Raw genomic sequence first — 26,075 nt, 5'->3', positions numbered from 1 at the left:
CAAAACCAAGAACCACGTTATGTCCTTTAACACTAAAGGGAAAAACTTGCGGGAGTGAACACGGAACCCCAGCCGGTACCCTTTGGCGCAGAAGCACGCACCACCCTTACGGCCCGGAGGGGCGGGGAGGCGGCCGCGGGAGCCGGAGCCGGAGCAGGCCGCCCCTCAGCGTGCGCACGCCGCCCGCCACGCCCCGCCCCGCCCCGCCCCCAGCCGCCGCCCCGCCCGCTCGCGGCCGCGCGCAACAGGCCGAGCCGGGTGAGTGGAGTGGTGTCCGCCCGCTGTCCCGTGCTGTCGTCGGCGGGGTCGTGAGCGCCCTCCCGGCGCCAGAGCGCGGGTGTGGGTGGGGTCTGGGGGGAGACCTGAGAGCCGAGCCGAGCCCCCGGGAGCCTCGGGACCGCTGGGCCCGGGCTGGCGGGCGGTGGTGCTTTCGGCACCGCGGACGCGCGCTGACGCGCTCCATGATTCCGGGGACCGGGGCAGGGAGGACACGCCGGGTCTGTTGCTGCCCGGATGGAGGGGTAGGGTCACGAGTGACCTGGGCACCGAGAGGCCCCCGTGAGCCGCCGGTGGTCTGGAGACTGGGGACGAGCGCTCGGAAAGTTTGGGGGCTCGGTAGGGAGGGTGACGCTCGCGCTGGCCCCCGCGGCGGGCTGCCTGGGAGCGCGGCCTCCACGTGGGTTGTGCTTCTGGCGTCAGGTCGGGCCTAGGAGCCAAGCTTTACAGCTGCGGAGCCTGCAGCCCGGGCTGCGGGGCAGGGCAGCTGCGGCCCTCTTGTCCCGCCCTGACTTTAAAATTCCAGCTTCCACTTGCAGTTGCCTCAGCAAGTGTGACTAGCGTGGCAGCCCGACAGTGGGTTGTCCAACAGGTTAGCAGGGCCAGGTTGTTCACTGTGTTTTCAGGAAGGAGGGGCCTGGGAGTCACAGGATGTGATTAGTCCACTAATTAACTGTAAATTAGGCGCCAGGCCATTGATTTCACCGGACTCGCGTTTAAGTGGAGGAGCTTGGTTTTCCCAGCCTCTGCCACAGTCTCTTGGATGGATGGTTTTGCCTCTTTGTCCTCATCCTTTGTAACGTCGTGGGTCACCGAAATACGTAAATGTGGTATCATCTATTTTCTCTTTAAAATACGACTAAGGATAACTACCAGTCACAGCTTTAGGTCAACAGGAGAACCACTTTTCCTTTTGGATAAACATTTCTGTTGGGAAAAAAAAGAAACGTTTTAGGTTGGCCCAGGTAACCTCCTTACAGGTAATATTTCTGTCCTGTGTGTGCGTTTACTTGAGCAGAATTTGACTATCATCCTCTATGTGAATGAATCTAAAATTCCTGTACAGCATTTACTACGTTAATGCGGATTTCTAAGCCCCAGCTACCGGAAGTGCTAATCCGATAGGCTTGATATGGGGCCCAGAAATGTGCATGTCAAGTGCTCTTGGTGATGCACTGTAAAATACTGCTGTGAAGATTATAAAGACACACCTCCCGCCCCTGGTTGGTGATAACCACTGAGAGCCAATGTGCCATTCAGCTCTGACAGTGCAGTCGAATACCCAAGCTACAGCTGCCGTCAGAATAATCCACCCCCCCGAAAAAACTTTGTTTTCCCCAACACTGTTTTGTGTAAGGGTTTTGAGGATTTTTTTTCTCTAAAACTGTCTACAAAAGATGGAAAAGGAAAATTCAGCAAAATTTCTTGGGGAGCCATGTGCCACGTTCTGTGCTAGGCTCTGGGAATGTGCAGATAGCTGTTGCCATCAGGAAGCTGGGTTGGCTTCTTTGTCCGTGAATATTACTACAGAAAAGAAGGTTAGGACACTCACAAATATAAAGGCTCTGTTTATATTTATTGGCTGTGGAATGGTTATCTGTATTGATTTTATTGTAGAGTTCATTCTTTAAAGTTGTTTAGTTTTTTTAAATCTATGGACAGCTAGTAAAATATGAACTGAGTTTTGATTTAATCTTTTTATACTTTAATGTTTATAGTCAACTCAGATTGGAAACATTTGCTTTTACTTTAAAAATTGAAATATAATGGATATATAACATTAGTTTCAGGTATATAAATTGATTTGCTATTTGTATACATTAAGTGATACAAATTGCTTTTTTTTTTTTTTTCAAGATTTTAATTTATTTGAGACCGAGAGTGAGCAAGAGAGGAGAGAGCACAAGCCAGAGGAGAAGCAGAGGGAGAAGGAGGAGCGTGCTCCCCACTGAGCAGCGAGCCGGATGTGGGTTAGGGTTAGGGTTAGATGAGCTGAAGGCAGCCGCTTAACCGACTGAGCCACCCAGGCGCCCCCCAATTGCTTTTTTAAAGCCTTTTTTCCTGTAGCTTTATAAAAATATTTACTCTGACTTCTGTTTGGGTGGTCTGTGAGGTTTATGGTCAGGCTTGTGTTGACTTTACTTTTCTAGACAAAGGTTTTCCTTGTTTAATTACTATATTTTTTAGATTCTGAGATAGGCTTTTTTACTTTTTGCTTTCTTTGAAATTGTGATGCATCTTAAAATTTTTACATGTTTAATGTGGTAGAATATGCCATCTCATCTCCCCACCACCCCCAAAGCTGTTAAAAAGAATGGTTGTCTTACAATATGGGTAGTGTGAGAATCAGAGAAATAGAGTATTTGCCCAGTAACCTCTAAGTCAGTTTCCAATTAACTGAGCCTCAAATCGTTTCAATATGAACATAGAGAAACAAGAAATGATGTAACTTTTGGCAATATAAATAGTGAAATTTATATTCTAACAAAAGCATTTGTTATGCAGTGCTGGGTTTATTTTATTAGTGATTGTAGATGGGAAAAATGCTTTAAGTGATTTTATTTTTGACTTAAGTATTTTGTGCACTTTGTTTAACCACACTTCCTGGTGAATGTGCTTATACTGTATTCTTAAATTGTGCTTAAAGAAAAGCCTTTCATTGGCACCTTCCTGCTGTCCATATCCCTTAAATAAATTTTAAACTGACCAGTTGTGAGAGATAAGAGATATACGGCTGAATATGAAATTACTTTTTCATTATAGCGTAGCTTAATGATACAAACCTTCTGAAGCAATTTGACACTTTTAAAAAATTGGGGGCGGTGTGTTGGGGTCTCTAAGACCAACCCTAGGTTCAGTGATTTTCTGGGACTCACAGCTGATTTATTATAGCAAAAGACTAGGTGCTTAATTGGCCCAGCAACTAGTTGTGCCAATACGTATGAAATGTTGCCAACCGGGGAAGCTCATCAGACACCTCAGAACTCAGGGTTTTTATTGGGGGCTGACCACAATAGGCATCCTCTGCCTGGCACCAAGCCCCAACCCAAATTCCAGACTCCCAGAAGGAAAACAGGTGTTCATTATAAATCAGAGTGCACAAACAATTTAGGCACCATGAGTCACTCTTACCAGTTAAAGGTGGTGGGAATGCTCCCGAAGTCTAAGTTCTCAGACAATAGCCATACACGGGGCCTTTCTAAGGATAGGCAGTAACTCTTCTGAACTAGCCACGCTCTTTACTGAATCTGTCTTCATATCTCCTTGTTTCTACACCACATCTGGGTTCCAAGTACTAGCAGTACTTTGTCTCACTGAAGCCTTGATTCTTTAGTTGAGATATCAAACTGGTCTGGGAAACTCAAGAGGAGTAGGGAACATGTTCAGAAAATGTGACTTACGGATGACATATCCTCGAGGAAGGGAAGCTTGAGTCTGGCGCCTTAAACCACTCGGCCATCCTGATGGATGACATATCCTAAAACACCGAAGTTTGGTTTTTTTTTCTAAGCTTAAACCCTTATTCCTCCAATGCGAGCTTTTAGTGTTGGTTGGCTTTCCACCTGGGTCCTGCATTTCCCTATCAAAAGCACTTGATCTGTTTATGGCTGCAAAGTTTAGAAGCTAAAATGAGGCCACCTAGAGTTGTATATTTTGATGTTTCCACTTCCTAAATTGTTCAATTTACATTGAGTTGCATTCATTTATAAATTAGTCACAGTGTGTAACGTGTATTTCCAGGGTTCTTTCTTGCCAGACCAGACCACTAATTCTACTTAGTCCACAGTGTAGCTGAAATATACCTTAGTTATAGTAACAAAAGAGCAGAAAACTGTTCCTACAATTCTGCTAGCCCTACAAAACAAAACCATAACATCTATAAGTTACTGGACTCTGGGAAAAATTGTTTTTTTATAAGCGTAATGGTTCTTAGTCTTTTTTGAGGGGTCAGGGACTCCTTTAAGAATCGGGTGAGATCAATGTGCCCACCCCCCCAAATACATAGATATACATACACTTTGAAATAGAATCTTGCAGTTTCTGGAAATTCATGTAATTTGAAGTACCATTCTTGAACCCCAGGTGAAGGACAGCTGCATTATAAGTGTGACAGTAGTTGTGGTTTGGGGGCAGTTCTGAGAGGCTCAGTGATGCTGGGGAGTGTCGCTCCTCAGATGTGGTCCCTGGACCAGCAGCAGCATTGTTACCTGCGAGCTTGTTAGAAATGCAGAATCTCAGCCCTGCCTCAGATATAGACGCCCAGGTGAGGAGTGTGCGTGTTAAACTTGGGGGCAGCTCTGTGTCCGAAGTTACTGATGTTGGTATTTTATTTTGTCTTCTTTTAGTTTAAAAGTTAAAGGTTTTTAAAGATGGGGTGTAACTATCTTTAGCTTTTACTTTGCAGCCTGTAACTCGTTTGGTTTTTTTAAATGGGGGCAGGGTTTCCGATAAAGTAGTAATTTTCAGTAATCTGTGAATCAAAAGTGAGGAGGTTGATGTGGTGAGGAAGAGACTTGGGAGCAGGCGGCTTCTTGCTCCAGCCAGCAGGTGACGCCACCAGCCCAGGGCACGTTGGCCGCCTTCCTGAACAGCAGTTGGGGGTGGTGCTGTGCTGAGGAGCACCTGGCAGGGGGCCCCTGTTGGTAGTTCTCGAGGCAAGTGTTTGTAACTCAAGAGTACATCTAATTAGGTTTGGGACCTGGTGCTGACTGAAGCCAAATTCAGGATTTTCGATGGCTGTGTCAGTGGCCACCGGCTGAAACTGTGACCAGGAACTGCCAGGATAGCGGAACCATTCATTTGGGATCATTATACCTCCTGGTAAACAAGCAACGAATTTCACGACTTAGTGCTTATGTACAAGAAAAACATGCTTTCCTTTAGACGACTATGTAATCTGAATGGTGTTTGAGGCTGAACCCTGTCTTGGAACACGTGGTGCTGGCTTGAGGTTCTGTCACATCCTGGAGGAGATGGCATTGACTTCAAGCTCTCGTGAAGGTGGAATGGTCACACAAGCTGTGTGTGCATGATCTGCTAACACGAACACAGGCACTCCTAGGAAACCTAACCACGTGTGTGCTTTGTTCTTTGGTAGGTCCCGTTCCTCACTGCTCTGTCCTGAGGACAGAACGATGCCGAAGAAAGCAAAGCCCACAGGGAAGGGGAAGGAAGAGGGACCTGTTCCCTGTAAGCAGTTGAAGATGGAGGCAGCTGGGGGACCCCCCTTCACTTTGAATTTTGAAAGCCCCAGTGACCTCTTTGAAAGTTTAATCTCACCCATCACGACAGAGACTTTTTTCAGGGAATTCTGGGAGAAGAAGCCCCTTCTCATTCAGAGAGATGACCCTGCAGTGGCCACATATTACCAGTCCCTGTTCAGGCTGTCAGATCTGAAGAGTCTATGCAGCCGGGGTATGTACTATGGAAGAGACATAAATGTCTGCCGGTGTGTCAACGGGAAGAAGAAGGTTTTAAATAAAGATGGCAAAGTGCACTTCCTTCAGCTGAGAAAAGATTTTGATCAGAAAAGGGCAACAATTCAGTTTCACCAACCTCAGAGATTTAAGGTAACAGGTGCTCCCCATTACAGACTCGTTTTATGTGTTAAAGTGCTAACATTTGGCCACAGGTCAGCTCAGGGATGAACCTGGGTGATAGCGTCCTGCCAGTTTGAGAAGAGGTACCACCTGTTTGCTCTTTATTTATTTATTTTTTTTAAAGATTTTATTTATTTATTCGACAGAGATAGAGACAGCCAGCGAGAGAGGGAACACAAGCAGGGGGAGTGGGAGAGGAAGAAGCAGGCTCATAGCGGAAGAGCCTGATGTGGGGCTCGATCCCACAACGCCGGGATCACGCCCTGAGCCGAAGGCAGACGCTTAACCGCTGTGCCACCCAGGCGCCCCACCTGTTTGCTCTTTAAATGCATTCCAAATTAGGAGGTCCTGTGTTATCTTTTGGCTAAACTGTTAGAATCGCCCAACAACTCGGGGACATGATTGGGTGTCATTGCACTGCAAAGACTATATTGCACGTTTATAATCAGTAATGTTTCCTATGGCTGAACTCATTCGCCAAATCTAGTGCATGCCTTTTCCTCGCTTGTCTAAAGGATCTTGAGCCTATTTGTGCTCTGGATAAGGTGTAAGTACTCTTAGATATTTCAGTACAAGTCCTGATTCCAGACAGTCCATCTCAGGCAGTCGTTAGAAGTTGAAGTGTTCCTGGAATGCCCACCTTTTGGCCCAGACACCCAAAAAGAATTTATAAATAACTTGCCAGACCAAGTCATGATTTGAATTCAGGAAATATGGACACCACGGTGCTTCTCTCTGAGCTAGTCCTTGACTCCTTTCTTGGCTAGAAGCGGCACTTTTTAAAAAGGGGGTTTTAGACACCTAATAACTATGAACATAAAAGGTCAGTGAAGTTGATTACGTGTAATTTGGTCACAAACCAGTAGAGAGTTATTATCTGGCATATGTGTGGTGTCCTCAGTGGCTGTCATTTCTGTACTTTAGAATCACCTTGGGCTTTTTCCCTCCTCATCTGCACATTTCTCCTCTCTGATTCCAGGTGGCCGAGAATGTATTTCCTTTGCCTTGTTGACTCCGCTCTTGGCCAGGTTTATGAAAGTGGGAAGGATGAGCTTTCTCAGTCTAAACTCAGCCCCCGGCCAGACTGGGATGCACCCTGCTTTTTCTCTTTCCACCACTTGAGAGACCGATAGGAGCTCACCCTCTTACAGTGTATGCTGGTTCTAAATAGTTTATTATGAGGAGGTTTAGTGTTGTGTGTGTGTTTAGGAATGTGCATATTAATATCAGGATAGAAAAAGTCTAGAGGCAGTTACCCCTGGCTAGGTTGAGAGACTGTTAGAGTAGACAGTGCCTTGTTTATTGGGTTTCAGAATGTGCACAGGTTCTTATCTAGTTGGTCTGGGAGTGAATAGGAGGTAATCAGAGAGCCCTAAGTTGTTCCTCACCTTCTTTGGATAATCCCTATGTCAGAGTCTAGGTGAGTTTACCAAATCACATGTGTTCACTTTTTGGACCTTCTTTTATTATTCAAATTAATATTTATTTGAGAGAGCATGTGCAGAGGGAAGAGTAGAGGAAGAGGGAGAAGCCAACTCTCTGTGGAAATGAGATATCTCAGGAGCCTGAGATATGACCCGAGCTGAAGTCAGACGCTTAACTCACTGAGCCACCCACGCACCCCACTTGGGAACCTTCTAACAGACATTCGAAATAGGGCATTCATTGTGGTCTCTATTTTACATGTGAAAAAACTGGAGTTCCGAGATGTGACTTTTCCACAGCTGCTAAAATAAGGACCCCTGACTCCAAACCTGAGGCATTTTCCTACCGTACTTGTAAAGATGTTAATTGAAATGTCGCAGGGCTTAAGCACGTTTGTTTTTGCCTTCCGTTGGGTGCGTCCACGGACTTCTGGTCTTAGCAGCTGCATTCAGTTGTGGTTTTTATAGGGAGGTCAGGTCAGTGCAGAGAGGAGGTTGTACCCAGCCAGGGGAGAGGCTTCCACCTTCCCTTTTTACCGCTCTGGGGTCCTCCTTGGCATCTCCAGACATAGTTGGGAGTCCTGACTTAAAGCAGACAGGTTTTAAGAGCCTTGTTTGTGCCTAAGTCAATGTCGGTGAAGCAATAACACTTGTGTATTGCTTTGCAATTTAAATAAGTTTGCAGATAAGTTGTTTTATGCTGTTCCCAAAAGACTTTTTGGGGGAGTCCTCCTTTTACAAATAAAGAAGCTAAAGTCATTTAGTTTGTAACTACAACTTGGATTGAGGAGGTTTGACTTCATATCTCTTTCTACTAGGCTATACTTGGCAGATTCAGAAGCTAAAGGTCCAGGAGAAATGGAAAAATTGTGCACCCTTATGGTCCTGAGATACTTCTCAGGCCCTCAGAAGGAGAAGCCCTGGTTTTCTAATGGTTCCAGTTACAGTATAGATGTAATTACAGAGCCAGGTCCTGCTGGCCCCTCCCTGGTATAAACTAGGCTCTTTGGGAGCTCTCTTAACTCTTTGGAGCTATTCAGAAGCCATTAAATTATTCTTCCTCTGTTAAGTAGAACCCTTGATCTATAAATAGAGTAGCCCAGTAGTCTTTATAAAGATGTCTCCCAAAGCTTTTTTCATACTGACCTAATTCTTTCCCACTTGATACTTTTAATACTGTAGATCCTTTTTGAGTCAAATGGTAGGATTGACTCCCAAGCTGTGGTCATTGGTTTACTCACCAAATTTTTAAAAATACATTTTAGTGTCTTGTGTGTGCCAGGCACCGTACATTCGTATACTTGAGACTGAATGTCTTTAATATCCGTTAGTGTCCTTGTCGGTGACTTGTGATTTCTTTAAGATGATTCCTAGAGAGGCAGTACAGGGCCAGGGCTGAAGGGCTCAAGCCAGGCCTCCTGGATTTATGTCCTGGCTCCGTCATGTTTTAGCCGTGTGTTCTCGTGCTTCGGTGTCCTCATCTGTGAACCGGACAGTATGATTTTGCTCCCCTTATGAGATGGGTTGTTGGGAGGGTTATATAATCAGTATACGTAAAGCACTTAGAAACAAGCCTGGCAGAGAAGTGCGAATATCCATGTGGCCTAATTGCTACCTCCCCTCTCTTCATCAGCTTGGGAAAATCAGCATTTATATTCTCTTCCCCTCTCTCTCTCTCTCTCTCTCTCTCTCTCTCTCACTGCTGTAGAACTCTCCCTGCACACCCCCCACTCCCACCCCTGCACAAAAAGCTTGTTTTTTAAGTCCTTCTCATTTCAGTAAGGTGAACCAGGCACTAACTAATTGCCCAGCCGAAGTCCGGAGGGTTTTAGTCCCCTTCCCCTTGCAACAGCTGTCGTACTTCGTCCCTCACAGGCCGTCCCTGTGCTGCTTCCAGGGTGCGTGTCCACCTCCCCTTCTCCCCCACCTCCCTCCTCATCTCCCGCCTGCGCTGCTTAGTAGCTTCCCGACCTATGTCTCTTGCTTTTCTCCAGGCCACTCTCCACACAGTCGCCAGACTGAGCTTTCCAAACTGTACATTAGATCGTGTCATTGCCCTGCTTAAATTCCTGCATGACTCCTGATTGCCTGCCTTGCCAGTTTCCCAGTTTTCTGTGGTGTTCTGCACTAGGATGGAAGATTCTTGAGGGCAGAGGTGTTTACCCTCCCTCCCTCCCTCCCTCCCTCCCTCCCTCTCTTTTTAAGGATGAGCTTTGGAGGATCCAGGAGAAGCTAGAATGCTACTTTGGCTCCTTGGTTGGCTCGAATGTATACATAACCCCTGCAGGATCCCAGGGCCTCCCACCCCATTATGATGATGTGGAGGTAAGTGGACGAAAATTGTTCTGCTCGGGGAAGGAGTCACTGCGAGCCTGGGTTAGATGTCAGGGTTCAGGTCGGCTCCCTGTCCTTCTTGCTGTGTGGTCCCCGAGATCTTGAGCCCACCTAGGTGTTGGGTCCGATGAATCCTGCCAAACTGGTTTCCTGCTTTTCCTCAAAGGGGAGAGATGGTTTCTAGCCTTACTGATACAAAGAGCTACACATGCCTGTGAAACAGGTATTTATCGAATTTGTCTACAGAAAAGCATGATTAGTTTTTTCTTTAATTTTACAACATAAGGGTTTTAGTAAAGTGAGGTCACGAGTAATCCTTACATCTGCGTTCATTTTGTCCTTTGTCAGGAGCTGCCAAAAATAGATAATTTTTTCCATTTGTGAAAATCTTGGGGCAGCTTGAATGAAGGTCATGGTTTCACTTAAAGCGCTGGCGCCTTGACAAGTGTGGATTGACTCCCATGTGCCTGCCAGACAAGTCAGCTCTTCGGCCTGGGTGTCCCTCTCTTCATTTTTATGCTGATGCAAGGTTAGGAACACAGAGCTCTTAGTAAAAAGCCCCTTTTCGCCCCTTTGAAAGCAGTTTCATACCAATCCATTTCCCACAAGTTTTTGTTTTTATTGTTAATATTTTAAACAGAGCTTGAATATATCTTTGGCTGAGAGAAGAATAAAAAACGTGAAGTTTTTCTATCTGCCAAGGATGATATTCAGGATTTTAGACCCTGAGGAATATCTGAAACTTGGCTTTTCCATCAGAGATTATGGGCTTTCAGCTGTCTGATAGAAGATTTAAAGGCAGGAGATGGGGGGATATCAAGAACCCAGTGAGGCTTTTTTACAGTGAAGAAAATGAATACCTTCCAGTATCCGGGGTCATGATTACCTGTTTTTAAAAGTGAAAACCAGCAGTGGCAACTTTTAAGTGCAGGGTGAAGTGCAGCACTGATCTCTCATTTATATTTTTTATCTGAAATTTGTAATTCGTCTAAGCCTTTGAGGGCTGGTCCTCTAGCATCACTCTGCCTCACGATTGTCAGGAAGCTCGCTGACACTCCCGGGTCCTGTGCTCTCTGTAGGTCTTCATCCTGCAGCTGGAAGGAGAGAAACACTGGCGTCTCTACCACCCCACTGTGCCCCTGGCACGGGAGTACAGCGTGGAGTCCGAGGACAGGATTGGGAGGCCGGCACACGAATTCACGCTGAAGGTACGGGACCTCCGTCACGGCTGCTGCTCCTGATGCGGGTTCAGGTTTGGGGTTGAGTGTGTGTGCGGTGGTCCCCGTGGGAATATATGCAAGCGCATGGGGTCAGGCTGGCTCTCACTTGTTAGCGCCTGCAGCTTCTAAAGGAGACATGGTGTTTGTACTTGTAGAATTGATATGAGGAAACAAGTTCATTTTACAAACAACCTGTTTCCAGATATAATCCAAGTTCAGCAGGAGTGGATTGTGAATTCATTGACCACCGACTCTAGAGTAGAAGTGGAAGGTTTGGCCTTGGGCAGCTTCACCAAATCTAAGACAGCCGTCAGGACCGGGCTGTAGCTTGCTTAGGCAGACACAGCTAGGGAACCCTTAGTATTTTTGTTGGAAAAATTCTAGCCTGACCCACTTTCCTCCTGATTGTACAGTAGACTCTCTCTGCATGCCCCTTGCTTCCCCCTGTGTATAGTCACCAAAAGAGTAGTAATAATCTTTGTATGTAGTAATTAAGGAATCTTCCTCCAGGAAGCCAGGTGGCTTGATCATGATGACTGGTTCACTGGCTTCTTGCTATAGAGAGTCTGTCTTTGAGCAGTTAGCCTGGATGGGATCACAGCCAATCCCTAGCAGGTGAGATTGCTGAGAAAAAAATCTTAGAGGGGCAAGAATAGGTACATAATTCAACTTTATATGTTGAATTAAGATATAACAGCCCAAATCATTCCAAAAATTCTACCAACCTGATATACTTGCATATAGTTATTATTTTTGTGTTTCTTGTGTCTTGAACTTATAATTAGTTGTAATTACTCAATGTGTTATGGCCCTTTCTTGATTTTAAAAATTTTGCCTGCTTGCCTGTGACTGGGAGAAACAATCTCCCTTTTAGGATGTGTGTTTATATTACAGGAAGATTTGAATAAATACAATAAAGGTACCCTTCATTTTTCTCTAAGTTCTTGGTCAGCAGTCAGCAAATTGTGGCCCATGGGCCAAAAACATGCCCTTCTGCCTGTTTTTGTAAATCAGGTTTACTGGAACACAGCCACCTCCATTCCTTATTTGCCGTCTAGGTCTGCATTCACATTGCTCCTGCCGACTTGGCTGGTCGCCACAGAGACCACGTGGCCCACAGACCACATATTTGCTATGGAGCCCTTTACTGAAAGAGTTCACCAACCCTCCCTCTTGGTGAAGCATGTCTAATAGGCTCTTGGTTGATTATTTTTAGGCCAAAGATTAAGCTATCCATGGTCTCTGAGGTCAGGGCTGAGTGACCTAGCCTGGCTACTTGCCATGCCCAAGGAGGTTGGTCTTCCTAGCGGTCTTCAGGTGTAGATGGTGTGGGTTCTGGGCAGTGGTGCTGGGAGACTGGGAGGAGATGGGGTGATGCCCATTAATCACACCCACCCTATCTCAGTTCATTAAGAGCAGCCCTGAGTCTCCTAGGAGCAGAAAGACCAGCATTGTCTACTGTGGGTTTTTTTCCAAGTTGCACGTCTGTAATACATCTGGGTTTTAAAGCAGCAAAGCTCTTCAAATGAAATCTTGCGTAAATGCCCAGTGTATGAAACAGAAAAGCTGAGTCACTCCGGGTGGGGTGGGCATGAAGGCCACAGTGAGGGTCACTAGAGCCGGGGTCTCGGGATTAAGACCCCTCCTGCAATGGAAACGCCACTCTGGTTTGGGGATCTGATACACGTGGGTCTGAATTTAGCTGCTGTCCCTTAAGAGCTGTGCATTCTTGGGCAAGTTATTTATCTCAGTCTCAGTTTCTCCTTTATTGAAAAGGAGATCGTAATATTTACCTTGTAGGTTATAAGAATTGAAAAGTATGTTTTGATGCCTCCTTTGAAATGCAGTTCCATGGAAGAGATGGCTCTATGTCAGTATATTTATTGCTGCTTATCAAATTCCCACAAATTCAGTGGCTTAAAACAACACAGATTTATTAACTTATAGTTCTGAGGCTCAGCAGTCCAAAAGGGATTTGGTTTCACTTGGCTGAAATCAGGTATTGGCAAGACTGAGTTCCTTCCAGAGCCTCTAGGGAAAAGTCCATTTCCACGCTTTTTCCAGCTTCCAGAGGCCTCCTGCATTCCTTGGCTCACGGCCCTTCCTCCATCTGCAAAGCCAGCAGCATAGAGCCTAGTCTTTCTCCCACTGCCATCGTTGTGGGTCTCTCTTCCCGTTCCCTCTTCCACTTGTAATTACATTGTACCTGCCTGGTTAATCCGGAATAATTCCCCTGTCAGCAGCCTTAATTGGCCTCGTCCGTGTGCCCTAAATATTCATAGGTGCCTGGGGTTAGGACGTAGACATCTTCAGGGACCCTGTCACCATGCCTGGTCTTCTCTCCTGCTCTCAGGCACTCCTCCCAGCAGGTTTTCCTCCCCACCATTCCTCCAACCATTCTCCCCAAGGTTACTGGGGACTCCACGTTGTCAAGTACAGTGCTTACCTCCAAGTTCCCATCTCAGCAGCCCCCCTGTCAGCCTCATTGGACACAGTGGGTCACTCCTGCCGCCTTCACTGGGCTTCCGGGATGCCACCTTCCCTTGTTTCTCTTTCCCACTTACTGACTGTTCCTCTTGATTCTCCTTTGCTGTTTTGTCCTCAGTCTTTGCATCTGTGAAAGTTAGGGTGCCAGGGCTTATTTCCTGGACCTCTTTCCTCAGTCCACACCCACTCCCATGATTTTAAATTCCCTCTAGACTGACATATTTTCAGTGCTGTGTTCTGTCTCTAGTTCACCTCTCTAAACTCTAGACTCATATCCAGCTGCCTACTTAATGTCTCCACTAAAAAGGTAAAAGGTATTGCCAATTTAATATTCTGCAAAGCAGACTCCCACTTCCCACCCTGTCCCCAGCCTCCTTCCCTGTAAATTTCTCGCCATTTTCCTGCTTGTTCAGGACAAAACCCTGGGATGTGGGTCTATACAAAAGCCTCCTATTTGGTATCCCCATTGGAGACTTTTCTGACATAGCAACCATAATGATCCTTTTGAGATGCATTGAACCCTTTGCCCAGATCTCCAGTGGCTTTCTATTAAATCCAGAATAAAAGACAAAGTCCTTAAAACAGCCCAGAAAGCCCTGTAATCTGGCCCCTCTGCTGCCTTCTCCTTCACCTCCCATCATTTCCACCCTCATTACTCTCCTGCCACATTGACCAATGCTTTTCAAAGGTGCCAAGCACATTTTCAACCTCAGGACCTTTGCACTGCTCTTCCCTCTGTTTGGAATCCTTTCTGCCCAGGTAGTCCCATGGCTGGGTTGCTCATTTCCTAAAGTCTCAACTGAAATGTCATGGTAGCAGAGTGAGGTTTCAGTACCCATCCTGGATAAAAATGGCACATCTTACCCCAAACACACCCTGCCCCCCACACCCCTGTATGTATCATTCCTCTCCTGCTTCTTTTGCTTTCATTGCACTTACCACCACTTGACCTTATTTATTTACTGCTTTATTTTATCTGCCTTGCTCCACTAGAATGTTTTTATGGTATCTGTTGTCTCTTCTTTCTTCTTAAAATGTTTGCTGTTGTCTTGAATGAACTACAAAAGGGCAGGTCTTATTTTGTTTAATGCTCTATCTCCAGTGCCTAGCGTGGTACCTGGCTTGGGAGGAGGATGGAGATTGGTTAATCAAATGTTTATGGTATGAATAAATGAATGAATGAAGGTCTCGTTCAGAGGGGTGGTGCAGAGACACTCAGCAAGTGATAGCTATAATTGTGAGTAAAACATTTGCCTGAAATAGTAATTTCCCTGTCAGTTTGGTGTCATTTGGGGTGAATGAGCCACCAAGATAGCTGTTATGAATATATTTAATTGTATATTTTTTCTTGCTTTAAGGAAAATCTTAACATTAAAAAAAGCTTTTCTTTTTCTTTTTTTATTTTTTATTTTTTAAAGATTTTATTTTATTTATTCGACAGAGATAGAGACAGCCAGCGAGAGAAGGAACACAAGCAGGGGGAGTGGGAGAGGAAGAAGCAGGCTCATAGCGGAAGAGCCTGATGTGGGGCTCGATCCCAAAACGCCGGGATCATGCCCTGAGCCGAAGGCAGACGCTTAACCGCTGTGCCACCCGGGCGCCCCTTCTTTTTCTTTTTAATCTGCTATTTCTTGAGCTGCCCCTCCAGGGCCCATGCTCTTAACCAGTGAGCCAGAGCCAGACTGCTTCCTGTGGTTGCAGGTTTTTTGGTTTTTCATCTGGGTGGGATTAGGGAGGATGTAGCTTCAGGAGTGATTTAGGAAGGATATTTCTGTCTGAATTTTGGGTCATTGCCTCCATTTTACAGGTGAAGGAACTGAGGCCTTGAGGGGTTCAGTAATTTCCTGGGGTCACTAACCAGTAAGTGGGAACATCTGTTTGACTCTAAAGCTCCTGCCGTTTGCCACTGCACCATTTGAAGGGTGGAGAAGGAGGGTGCAGGCTTCCCAGGATGTCACCTGCTTGATCCCTGGATTGGGGCGGGACAGTTTCAGGTGAACCTACTCTCAGCTCATGAATAAAGAAAGTGACTTCACATACTGAAACCCTCTCCAGGATTGGGGTTCACAGGCACGGTGAAGCTAGACTAGTGGGATCCCAGGAGCCCAGCATACAGACCACCTCAGGAATCACAAAGTAGAAGGTTTCTAGAATGGAGAACTCTTCTATTCTATTCTATTCTATTCTATTCTATTCTATTCTACTCTACTCTACTCTATTCTATTCTATTCTGTTCTATTCTAGGAGAGCCTATTTTTGTCTAAGACACAGAGGATTGAAAGACTTCCTCCTTATTAACTCCCTTCTCCCATTTATTTTTCTTCCTTTAGCCAGGTGATTTCCTGTACTTCCCCAGAGGGACCATTCACCAAGCGGACACCCCTCCAGGGCTGGCCCACTCTACTCACGTGACCATCAGCACCTACCAGAACAAGTAAACACTCTCCTCCCAGCCTAGCATCCCAGGGAAGCTCAAGTTGTGGCCCATGGCAACTGCATTCAGAAGGGAATGAGTGGGTTGGCCACTGCTGTCCAGCTTATCCAGCCTCAGGGGTTCGGGCTCCCTTACTAACTTCTGATTCCTTTAGAGTCCTGTCCATGCCATTGGCCCATCTGGGATTCCTCCCGGGAACATCATGAACCTACTATATAGTACATTGGGAGTTGCCCAGTGAAGGCTCATAGTTTGGGAAGAAAGAACCACAGCTGTGGCGGTGTGTTAGTGATGCCGGGCTGGACTTGTAGTCTCTCTCTTTTTAACACTTTTTTATTGCAGTAAAATATTTATAACATAGAATATGCCACTTTAACCATTTTTAACTGTACAATTTGGTGACATTAATTACATTCACACCATTGTGCAACAATCACCACTGTTTGCAAAACATTTTCTTCACCCCACACAGAAACTCTGTATCCATTGAAACTTCCAGATCTCTTTTAAGGTTTCCACTTTTTATACAAGTTCATGAAATTTAGGAAAGGAAGTCTGGAACAGTGAGACCTAAAAGCACATGAGCTGAAAACAGTTCTAATTAAAACCGTGTTCCATTTTGGTGAGCGCCACCTCACAGGGCCTGGGCGGCCGTGGCCTCCCTGTGTGTGGTTTCTCGTTCACACTGCCAGTCGTCGATGTCCTGCAGCATGCAGGCACTAGACCCTGTGCCGTTGCTGGGAATGCAGGCCTGGGACTGCACTTGCACTCTGAAAGTGGTGGTAGGAGGGGAGACGGATCGGGAAGTAGATAGCAGTGGGATAACTCCCATCATGGCTTTGCCAGGGAGACTCCTAAGGAGCACAGATGAATGCACTGAGCCAAGATGGGGCGTGAGGGAAGGCTTCAGAAATGACTTGACCCCCCAGCTGAGTGAGTCTTCAAGGATGAGTCAGCAGAGGTGGGTCAGACGGTCAGTGTAGGAGAGGCATCCCAGTCCCAGTGGACAGCAGGTCCCCTCCTACCTTCAGAGCCATAACTTGCAAGACAAGTTAGTGAGCATTACTTTTGCTTCCTCATCTGGCTTTTCTGGGTGAAATGAACCCCTGTGTTGAGAGGCTGACCAGAGGAACTAGCTGGAGCCTGGCCTACAGTTAGTGTAGTCCTTGCCCACAAGTAGGCCAAAGCTTGTATTAGCTTCCTTTATGAAAAACGCTCTTCTCCCTGTGGGTAGGTAGATTCCTTACATAGCCGGGAACAGAAAGTCACCAAGGCCAGCTCAAGAAGAGCAGGAAAAATTGAGGGAGTGGGGTCGTAAGAACTGGCACAGGGCCCGCCTCGGGGAGGCTGGAACCAGTTCACAGTGGATGCCAAGCAGCTCTGGGACTTGGCAGCCAGTTTGGCCCCAGGAGTGTGCACGTAGCCTCTGGTATCCTCCCATTAATGTGACTCAGCTAATCCCCCTTTCTGTGATTCTCCGTCTTTTGCCTTCAAATGCTTAATGCCCCCAACTGGTTTTCTAGTAAGTGGTTTTTCATGCACTTGTTTTCCTTCCTCACCTTCTTAATTTACTCATAACATTGACTCATCCATAAGCCGTCATCAGTTATTTGTCTGACCTCCCTTTATCTCACTGGATCTAATAGCTTCTACTTCTGCTAAAACTATTTCCCAATCCCAAGATTGAAGATCTGGTGGGCTGCCCCTGGGTCCCACCAGGGGGTGGTGCCTTTTCTGGTCAGCTGGGGAGGTGGACGGGCACCATGATGGATGAGTCTTAGGTCAGGCTCTGACCTGTGCCTTTATCAGTGGTGCTGGAGCTAGAATGGGACAACCAGGAACTCAGGAACCCTTACTCCCCAGAGATGTCCCTGTGCCGTGGTCCTGGTACCCCGGAAGGCACTGTGGCAGGGTGAGGATTTGGAGCCTTTTCCTAACCCCTCTCAAGGGTAGCATTGTTGGGAACGTTTGGGATCTGGGTGTGAAACCCCAGCAGGTTGATTTGGCTATTTTACCAAAGTGAACCCCTCAAGAGATATTAATCTCAAATTTTGGCCCAAGATCCATTCTGACTCTTGCAAGAACACAGAGCTCAGTTTAACTGCAGTGGCATCTCTCTATGAGCTACTGCCACGTGATTTCACCTGTGACCCTGCACAAGAAGAGCTAATTTTTATGCTGGTAAAAGATCTGCAGGAGGAGGTTCATTCAATCAGATGTGAGGTTGGATGTAACATTAAGTTGCAAAGTGTGAGGACACCAAATGGTAGGCGTCTTAGGGAAGGTGTCGCTGATGTGACTTTTGTCCTCGGACACTTTTTCGGAATGGAAGCATAAAGGTGTTAATTTTGCTTACTGAGTGAGGAGCAAAAGTCATACTGTGAATTCCCATTTTTCACATAGCCAGCAATTTGAAATCTGCTGGTGACACAGAAAATTTTAAACAGAATATTTAAAGAGAGCAACCCCACAGAGCGTTTCTTACAGTGGCACACATTTAGGAGCGAGCCAGTTGTACATGCTCCAGAGAAAGTACAGGTAATTGAACACTGATGCTCATCCCTAGATGTTATTTTTGGCCACTGGATTCTACCCTTCTAGCCCTGCTACAGTTTACCAAGTTGTATATCGATCGTTTTGAAATTGTTGATGTTGGATATCTCACTGAGGAAGAGTGCCCCTCTTTTATAAGGGAAAAGGAAAATGTAACGTGTAACAGTTCAGATAATTACACAGTCCAGGGATTTTGCTGTTACCCTAATTGTATTTCTTTTGGAATTTTTGAACATAAACTATTTTTTAGGTCCTATGATTGTTAAAATTTCCTACAAAGCTCCTCTCATAGACACTTGCGTTACCATTGAAAACATTAAAAATAAACTGGGCCCTTGAAATTCCTACTTTACACCTGTATAGGATTGTGTGGTGTCTTTTAAGAGAAGTCGTGAATAAAGCCTACCTTCCCACCTTTACCTTTCCACATGTGTCTGGGAAAGGGGAGGGAGAGAAGCAGTGTGATTGATGAAGGCCTCAGTTTTTTTGTGCTGAGTAATGTCAAATTAATGGAACACTCAGTGCCTGGAGAGTTGGAATGTAGTGTGTGGCTTTGGGATTGACTAGTAATCAGTGTTTTATGTAGATTCTGTGGGTGTTGACTCTTCTTTCTTGGTGCATGTTTCAGTTCATGGGGAGATTTCCTTTTGGACACCATTTCGGGGCTTGTATTTGATACTGCAAAGGAAGATCTGGAGTTCCGGGCTGGCATACCCCGGCAGCTGCTCCTGGTAAGGAGTAAAGGCTTGGGGGGTCAGGGGGACAGTGGCAGCCCAGGCCAGCGGAAGCTGTGGCCTGCCTCCTGGGGACCCCAGGATCCTTCTTCCCACCAGAGTCAAGTCTCCTCCTGGGCTGACTGCAGGGCTGCATGGTTTGCAGAGGACCGTGGCGCTGCACGTTATGTGGGACCCGAAGAGCCAAGGGTGTTGTGCAGACAGCCCTCTTTCCATATGCCGCCGTGGCGGTAGCACTAAGTCACGTGGCCAGGAGAGTCATAGATTCGGCACACAGGCTCACGTAGGAGCGACCCGCTGGAGATGCTGGCTGCTTATGCCCCGTGTACCGCTCTGGAGACCAGGACCTGAGCGGGAAGTCCTGGTGGACTTTGGGCCAGGACTCACTTCTGTGTTTCCAGCAGGTGGACGCCACGGCTGTTGCGACGAGATTAAGTGCCTTTCTGAGGACCCTTGCTGACCGGCTGGAGGGCACCAAAGAGCTGCTTTCAGCTGACATGAAGAAGGATTTTGTTATGAACAGACTCCCCCCTTACTGTATGGGAGACCGAGCAGAGCTTTCAGTGCCAGGTGGGATACTTTGAGCCTTTCCTGGATGGGCTCCTCTTTGGGCAGATGGAGAGTAAGCAGCATTTTAGAATTAAGGTGGACCTAGATCTATCTTTAGCATGTTATGTTTGCATGAGACATGCTGTAGCTTAGGGATCCTGCATCTCACAAGTCTTTTGCAAAGAACTTGCATCCCAGCATGATGGGGAGAAAGCCCCATTGTGGGTAAGAAGTATGTATATTTAGGGCACTCTGGTATTCACCATCTTGAAGTTTTAAGACCTTGAACACTGAAATAATTCCAACAACATTAACTCAGGGATGGGTAAAATGTTGCCATCAGCAGGTGAAATGTAAGAATGCCCAAGGTTGTCACTAATCTTCCCCGAGTCCAAAGTGATTATTTTGTGACCAGTTTAGGCTACAAATGACCTAACACTTGTGGATAGATGGTGATAGCAGACCATCAATACCACACTCCTGCAGTGGGACAAGTGAATTTAGGACTTGTTGCAACAGGGAGGACCACACACTCTGCTGGGAGTTGTGGGGCATCTCAGAGATCAGAGTGTTGGAAGGATTTATAGGGTTTGGGCCTGAGTTAGGTGATTTTTCAGGAGGGCTAAGAAAGCAGGGCTTTGTTCTAGGATGGATGCTGTCAGAAAATAAGGAGTCTGACTGGGTCTCCTGTAGGCAGGAGTGAAATTGCAATTAGTAAGGCAGGAGCAATCTCTCCAATCAGCAGGATAGGGGCCATTTGGTCATTTTTGAGGTTTGGACAGTGTTCTTGCTTTTGCCAGAGTTCTGACATGATGTTGGAGTGGTCTTGTTTTTCTCTTGCCCTCTCACAGAGCGGCCTTGTTGAATGTTGGTGTTCTGTGGAGTTGTCTGTGTTCAACAGAACACCGAGCCATGGCGGTGAGTGCCAGGCCAGCTGTCCGGCTGCTTTTCTCCTTCTGTCAAGTTGAGAGGATTATTTTTACTAATGTTTATAAAAGTCTTCTTTCTCATGGTTGAGACCCACTGAAATAGACAATCTATAAGGTCGCCTTTAATATTGATTCTGCTTATAATTTTAGTTATCATCTTTGGGGGAAGTTTAGAATTAGTTTTTGCACCTATCCAAAATAGCAAATTTTTACCAGCATTTATTTCAGTCTTTAGTAGAACAGTTTTCTGAATATCAGCTTATGGCACAGAATATCTTATCTGAACCCTTCCCTGTCTTAGCCGTTAAGAGTCCGTAACATTATGTTCCTTCAAGACACTTTCTTCAACCAGATGACCCTGTTAAGGCTAGTCTGCTTCTAGTGGCTACTTTTTTATGAAGTTAAATCCAACTTGGAAAAGACTGTTTTTTTCCTGCGAGCTTTATTAGGTGGCTTTCATGACACTGTGCTTGACCTACATGGATGGAGTCAGTTGCTAGGATTACACAACTAGTCACTGGTGAGATGGTGCGGTTTGAACTCAGGTAGTCCGTACTTCCGGGCTCCACGTGGAACCTGGGGAGCGAGTGTTGTGTGCAGAAGGCACGGCGGGGCTGTCTGTTGGGACAGCTGCTCTGCTTGCATGGCATGGTTTAGACCTATCGAACGTACTTACCAACATCTGTTGTTACTGATCTGTTACACGTCTACACTGTAAGAATGAGCTCCATAAGGATGTGAACTGTACTTCGGTATCATTATAAGCCTGGGGTCAGTCAGTACTTGAGTTGGAGGGTACCCCACATTTGGATTCACCACACACAACTTTGAGCCTGGGTTTCCTCTAGTGAAGGCTTTCTCCCTCTGGGTCTTCTAGGTGGACCGTTACCAAGGTTGGACAGCACAGTGAGACTGCAGTTTAAAGACCACACCGTCCTCACAGTAGGGCCGGATCAGGATCAATCTGTGAGTATCCAGAGGGGAGGTTTCCTCTCCTCTCCGGACATTTCCATCACAGGCCTCAAGTTATCAAACTAACAAATGGCTCCTACCTGTTCTCCTTAGTGCCCTGACTTTACATCAGAGGATGCCCAGATCTCACTATGCCCAAGATGCCTGCCTGTTGGGCATCTGAGGCTTGTCCTCATCCCCACAGACCCCTCCTTCATTTCCCTCATGGGATGATGGACACCTGGTCTCTGCCTCCTGGTTCAGGCCATACTGCCCTTGCTCAGACAACTGAAGGCCCTTCCTTGTTCATGCACCTCCCTGTACCTCGCCCAGTCTGTCATTATATATGGTTTTGTTGATGTTCTATCTTCTCCATGATCTAGAAGAAAATTATATTCCATAACCTTGCCACCTAGCCCCATGGTTCCTAAAACTGGCTTACTGGAAAACTTTTAGAAATTATAAAGTCCCAGGCTTCATCTGGTCTGGGTTAGAGCTTCTGTATTTATTACTAAAGCTCCCTGTACAATCCTAAGGACCTGGGGAACTATTCCCTGCCCTGTGGCTTCACCGTCTTCCTTCTAGTCAGCTGTCTTGGGAGATACTCTGTGAATGGTTGGAGGGGCTGAGAGTTGGGGGCAGCTAGATGTGTCCATAAGCAGACTGTCGTGGCCATCAGGGACTGACCTGGAGAGGCCTGGTTTATAATATACATAGAAAACCTCAAAAGTACACACTCTCTTGTATTTCTCTCTAAAAAAAATCCTAGTAATCCTTACCTAAGAGGTGACAAGGACTGAGTGAGGGTTCTCACTCAGGGTCACTTGTATGGACAGGGAAGTAGACAATTTGGGAGGCTTCTATAACGAAGTTTTGATAGATCCCACAGTTGGTATTTCTCAAGCAGTAATATTCACTCCATGGTGGTCATACATTTCCAGCTTATAACTGGGAATGAATGTCATATATGGATATGCCCAGTGCTGGCTGGGCTAAATGAAACTTGAGTGTTTCATTGATAAGCTGATATGTAAGTGGTTGCTTTTTCATTAAGTCACGTTTCTGATGTTGCTCTACGAGCTACACTCTATTTAAAAAAAAAAAGACCAGTGCCTATCTGCTACATACAAACAGTAATCTGAGGGATATATAGTTTGTGTGTATATATATCCTAACTTTGTGCCACAAAGATTCTTCGTGTTGAACCTCGTATTGACCTCAATATTGTGTTGTTGACAACTTAACTCTTACCTTTTAAGGATGAAACTCAGGAAAAGATGGTTTACATCTATCATTCCTTGAAGAATAGGAGAGAGACACACATGATGGGAAATGAGGACACAGAGGTCTGTTCCAACCTAAAATGTCTTTCCTGTGATTTGGTGATGGCTGGGAAGAATGTGTTACCTTTGATTTATGGGTGATGTGCTTTCTTATGACTGCAGCATGGGCCTAATGTTTCACACAATTGCCAGAGCCCTTGCACGGGGATGATTAAGTCAGACAGTTCTGTGATATACGTACACATACACCAGCTTTAAAAGCTACAAGCTGGGGCCTGTAGCCTTGTAGGAAATGTGTCATGTAATAAATATGAAGCATTTCAAACGACTAATTTCTTAGGATAGAAACGAGGAGACCTTTCGTGAAGTCTTACGTTGTTATATGGGAATTGGCAAATTCTGTAAGTTATCTAGTTGTAAGGGTATCAAAAATACTGAGAACTGTATAAGTTTTTAGGAAAATACCACTTTAGTATTTTTTATCTGACTAAATTTATCCTCTTTCAGTCCCATGGGCTTCGCTTTCCTTTATCACATTTGGATGCACTGAAGCAAATTTGGGGCCACTCAGCGATTCCTGTCAAGGACCTGAGACTGACTACAAATGAGGAGAAGGAAAACCTGGTGTTATCCCTCTGGACAGAATGCTTAATCCAGGTACTCTAGTGCCTTTCCAGAATCAGGGTGTACCGTCTCACGGACACACACATGCGGAAGGAAGAGCAACGATTCATGTGTTGCTTTGAGTCTGCTGACTGGGAATGGTCCTACAGCGGCTTTCCTTACCTGTGCTTCTAACAACACGACCCTACCTGTTTCCGGGAGTTAGGCACACGGAAGAAAGAATGGCCGACTAAGTGTCTCAGAAAGTAACAAAACCGTACTTTTGACAACCTCATTTAATCCAGTGTGGTAGAAAAGGCACAACTCCAATAAATGTATCATTGAAATTTAAATGTCGTTACCTGGCTTTGTCTTTGTTCTTTGGAAGAAACAACTTCTTTAAAGAGCCTCATCATTGGCTCTACAAAAATCTTTTAAACAATTAACACAAAGAAAAAAAAATTTAAATTGGTTTTTTACAATGAAAATATATATACTTTTGTGTATACACAACCCCCTCCCCCCATTAGAATAAAGTTACCCCGATAACGTAAGTTTCGTTAAATACTGCCACACTAATGAGGGGCGCTCACATCTATGGGCACATGCGAGTTTTACAGATGCTGCTTCAAAGATGACAAAGAGCCTGAGATTGAAGGGGAAAAATTCAGTATTTACATGGAAAGACCAAGTCTCTATAAAAAATGCTCAAAATAGTGGGTCTTTGTGTTTAAACAATTCACTGTTATTTTACATTCTAAAGTGCTTATAGGTTGATATTTAAAAATATCATTGGAGTATTTAATCTTTATATAAAAATAGAGGAGCAGACAGTTTTCTGCTTTCTGGTAAAAGTTTGGGATGAAGGGAACAGTTGTCTCAAATTTAAAACCAACTCAGAAGGGAAAAATACTTAAGAATTATATAATTTTTAAAGGTGGTAATGATTACTTGATATCCTACCTGATTTTGCTTGAAAAACGGAGTTTTCAGCCATTTCATTAAGTAAAATAGTCAAGGCTCGAATACTATTTGGTTTTAATTTAAACATTTGAAATTTCCCTTTACTACTTCAGGCAGACAAAGAATAATTTGACTAAACACTCCTTGAGGGCGGATCAGGCAAAATCTAGGGTGAGGTCTCAGCACCAGGACAGGTGACCACTGGCTTAGAGTCTCGTCACCCGGGAGAGCATCTGTTAGTAAAGAAAGAGAGCAAGGATGGTCACCAGTTATTTGTGCTTTTTTAGTTTGGCCACAGAAAATACGCCAGTACTCGAGCCTTTTTCTCTAACAAAGCCGAGGTCCTTCCCTGGGGTCAGTTACAAGTATGAAGACGTACAGTACTTCAGTTATAAAAGCCTCAGTAGAGAAGAACCTTTAAGGCTTATCTAATACAGCAGCTTAATAGGAAGGTCTATTAAATATGTTTTCAGGCATTGCTAAAAAATTTATTCTTCTTGCAAAAGGATGACTTGACCTAAAGGAATTTGTTTCCCTGTGCTTAGCACTCACACACCCATCTCCTAGGATATTAACAGCTAATAAAGGCTGACAGAGTCACCAGTGTCCTATAATGGCTACCAGGAATAGGACCGAAGTCTGGCGGACAGGAGAGAGAACACACTTGAGGGACTTGCTCACCAAAAAACTGGAGACCAAGCAGGACTAGAACCTTTCGCAGATATCAGAACGTGCTTTTTACAGGAACACGAAACAACTGGCAAGAATACTTGAGTGTTTCCATGGTTAAGAGCAATGGTCTTGGAAGCTGGGAGAAAACTTCATTCTGCTCATGCAGGAGCGTGAGGACAAGTAGCTTCCTTTCCAAGGGACGTGAGGTTCCTTCTTCGCTCCTTCTAGAGATGCTGCAGATTCTCTCACAATATTTCAATGTCCCATTTCTGTGTTTCTTCTCCCTCCAGGGCTTGATTTACAATTACATGAGTCTTGTCATAATAATTTCCTCCTAAAATAGGAATTCCAAAAGAAAAGATTATTTGTTCACACGGGTGCTAAACAGTGTTCAGCCCACTGTGTGGCGGATTAAGACTTCATTTCCAAAGCAGCCTGAAGCGGGAAGCTGAGTTTAAGTAAGCTTAGCTATGATTAACCTCAAATCAGACCTCAGTAGGACTCAGACTGAAAAACTAAGAGGTAGAACAGTCGACTGCAAAAGCCGTGCGCCCAGCAACGCGATTCAGAAGAACAAAGTGCTTGGAGAGAGCTCGGGCTGAATGTCGGGCACTGTTTCTGTTTCCACACGGACAGCGGCTGTGACTAAGCCACTTAAACCAAAGCCCAGACCTTGCTCAATTCCAAAACAAGTTTAAACGATAACTGCCATCAATTTTAAGTGAGGGCTTTTAAGGACTACAGCAATTCATGGCAAAAAGAGGTTTCTTTCTAAGAAATGGAACATTTTATGGCTGATGAAACTTTAAATTTAGAATTGTTCTCAAAGATCATGCAGCACGTGAGAATTTTACAACTGTCCTAATGAACAAAACCCCTCTCAGACTTTGTCCTTAGGCCTTTCCTGCTTGATCCAAGTAGCTGTTTTGTTCATTAAAACAGCATATCTTTTTTCAAGAGTAAGTAGAAATGACTTAATATTTTTTGCGCATCAGGATTTCTTTTCCCCAGGAGGAGGAGGTTTGGAATTTAAAATTCTATCCAGGGACACAAAACGTTGGGT

At 45.3% G+C, this 26,075-nt stretch overlaps 2 protein-coding genes across 3 annotated transcripts in view; one reads left to right on the top strand and one right to left on the bottom strand.

The window, feature by feature from the left end:
* The first annotated feature begins 220 nt into the window (after positions 1-220).
* RIOX2 (ribosomal oxygenase 2) lies at positions 221-23,730 on the top strand. Of its 2 annotated transcripts, none has more exons than XM_040621136.1 (10): positions 221-258; positions 5,375-5,846; positions 9,506-9,625; positions 10,714-10,842; positions 15,672-15,775; positions 18,957-19,059; positions 19,464-19,632; positions 21,418-21,506; positions 22,751-22,837; positions 23,282-23,730. In XM_040621136.1, the coding sequence occupies exons 2-10, from the start codon at positions 5,412-5,414 to the stop codon at positions 23,438-23,440; spliced, it is 1,395 nt and encodes a 464-aa protein (XP_040477070.1). In that variant the 5' UTR covers positions 221-258; positions 5,375-5,411; the 3' UTR covers positions 23,441-23,730. The 2 variants fall into 2 exon arrangements, with proteins under 2 accessions (XP_040477070.1, XP_008687899.1); XM_008689677.2 differs by lacking the exon at positions 221-258 and adding an exon at positions 4,462-4,540.
* Positions 23,656-26,075, bottom strand: part of CRYBG3 (crystallin beta-gamma domain containing 3) — a 105,795-nt gene continuing 103,375 nt past the window's right edge. The window contains 1 exon segment of the mRNA XM_040621135.1: positions 23,656-25,346. Within this exon segment, the coding sequence (XP_040477069.1) occupies positions 25,258-25,346 (89 nt within the window). The 3' untranslated portion in view covers positions 23,656-25,257.

This window comes from Ursus maritimus, unplaced genomic scaffold (genome assembly GCF_017311325.1).
Source record: "Ursus maritimus isolate PB19 unplaced genomic scaffold, ASM1731132v1 scaffold_4, whole genome shotgun sequence".
In the NCBI taxonomy this organism is placed as follows: Eukaryota; Metazoa; Chordata; class Mammalia; order Carnivora; family Ursidae; genus Ursus; species Ursus maritimus.
Note: the sequence above shows the minus strand (reverse complement) of the source record. Positions and strands in the feature narration are given on the sequence as shown.

Coding starts and splice junctions, on each gene's coding strand:
- RIOX2 (XM_040621136.1), top strand. CDS start 5,412: ATGCCGAAGAAAGCAAAGCCCACAGGGAAGGGGAAGGAAGAGGGACCT. Junction 9,626..10,713: donor CCCATTATGATGATGTGGAG/GTAAGTGGACGA, acceptor TGCTCTCTGTAG/GTCTTCATCCTGCAGCTGGA. Junction 19,060..19,463: donor TACCCCGGCAGCTGCTCCTG/GTAAGGAGTAAA, acceptor CTGTGTTTCCAG/CAGGTGGACGCCACGGCTGT.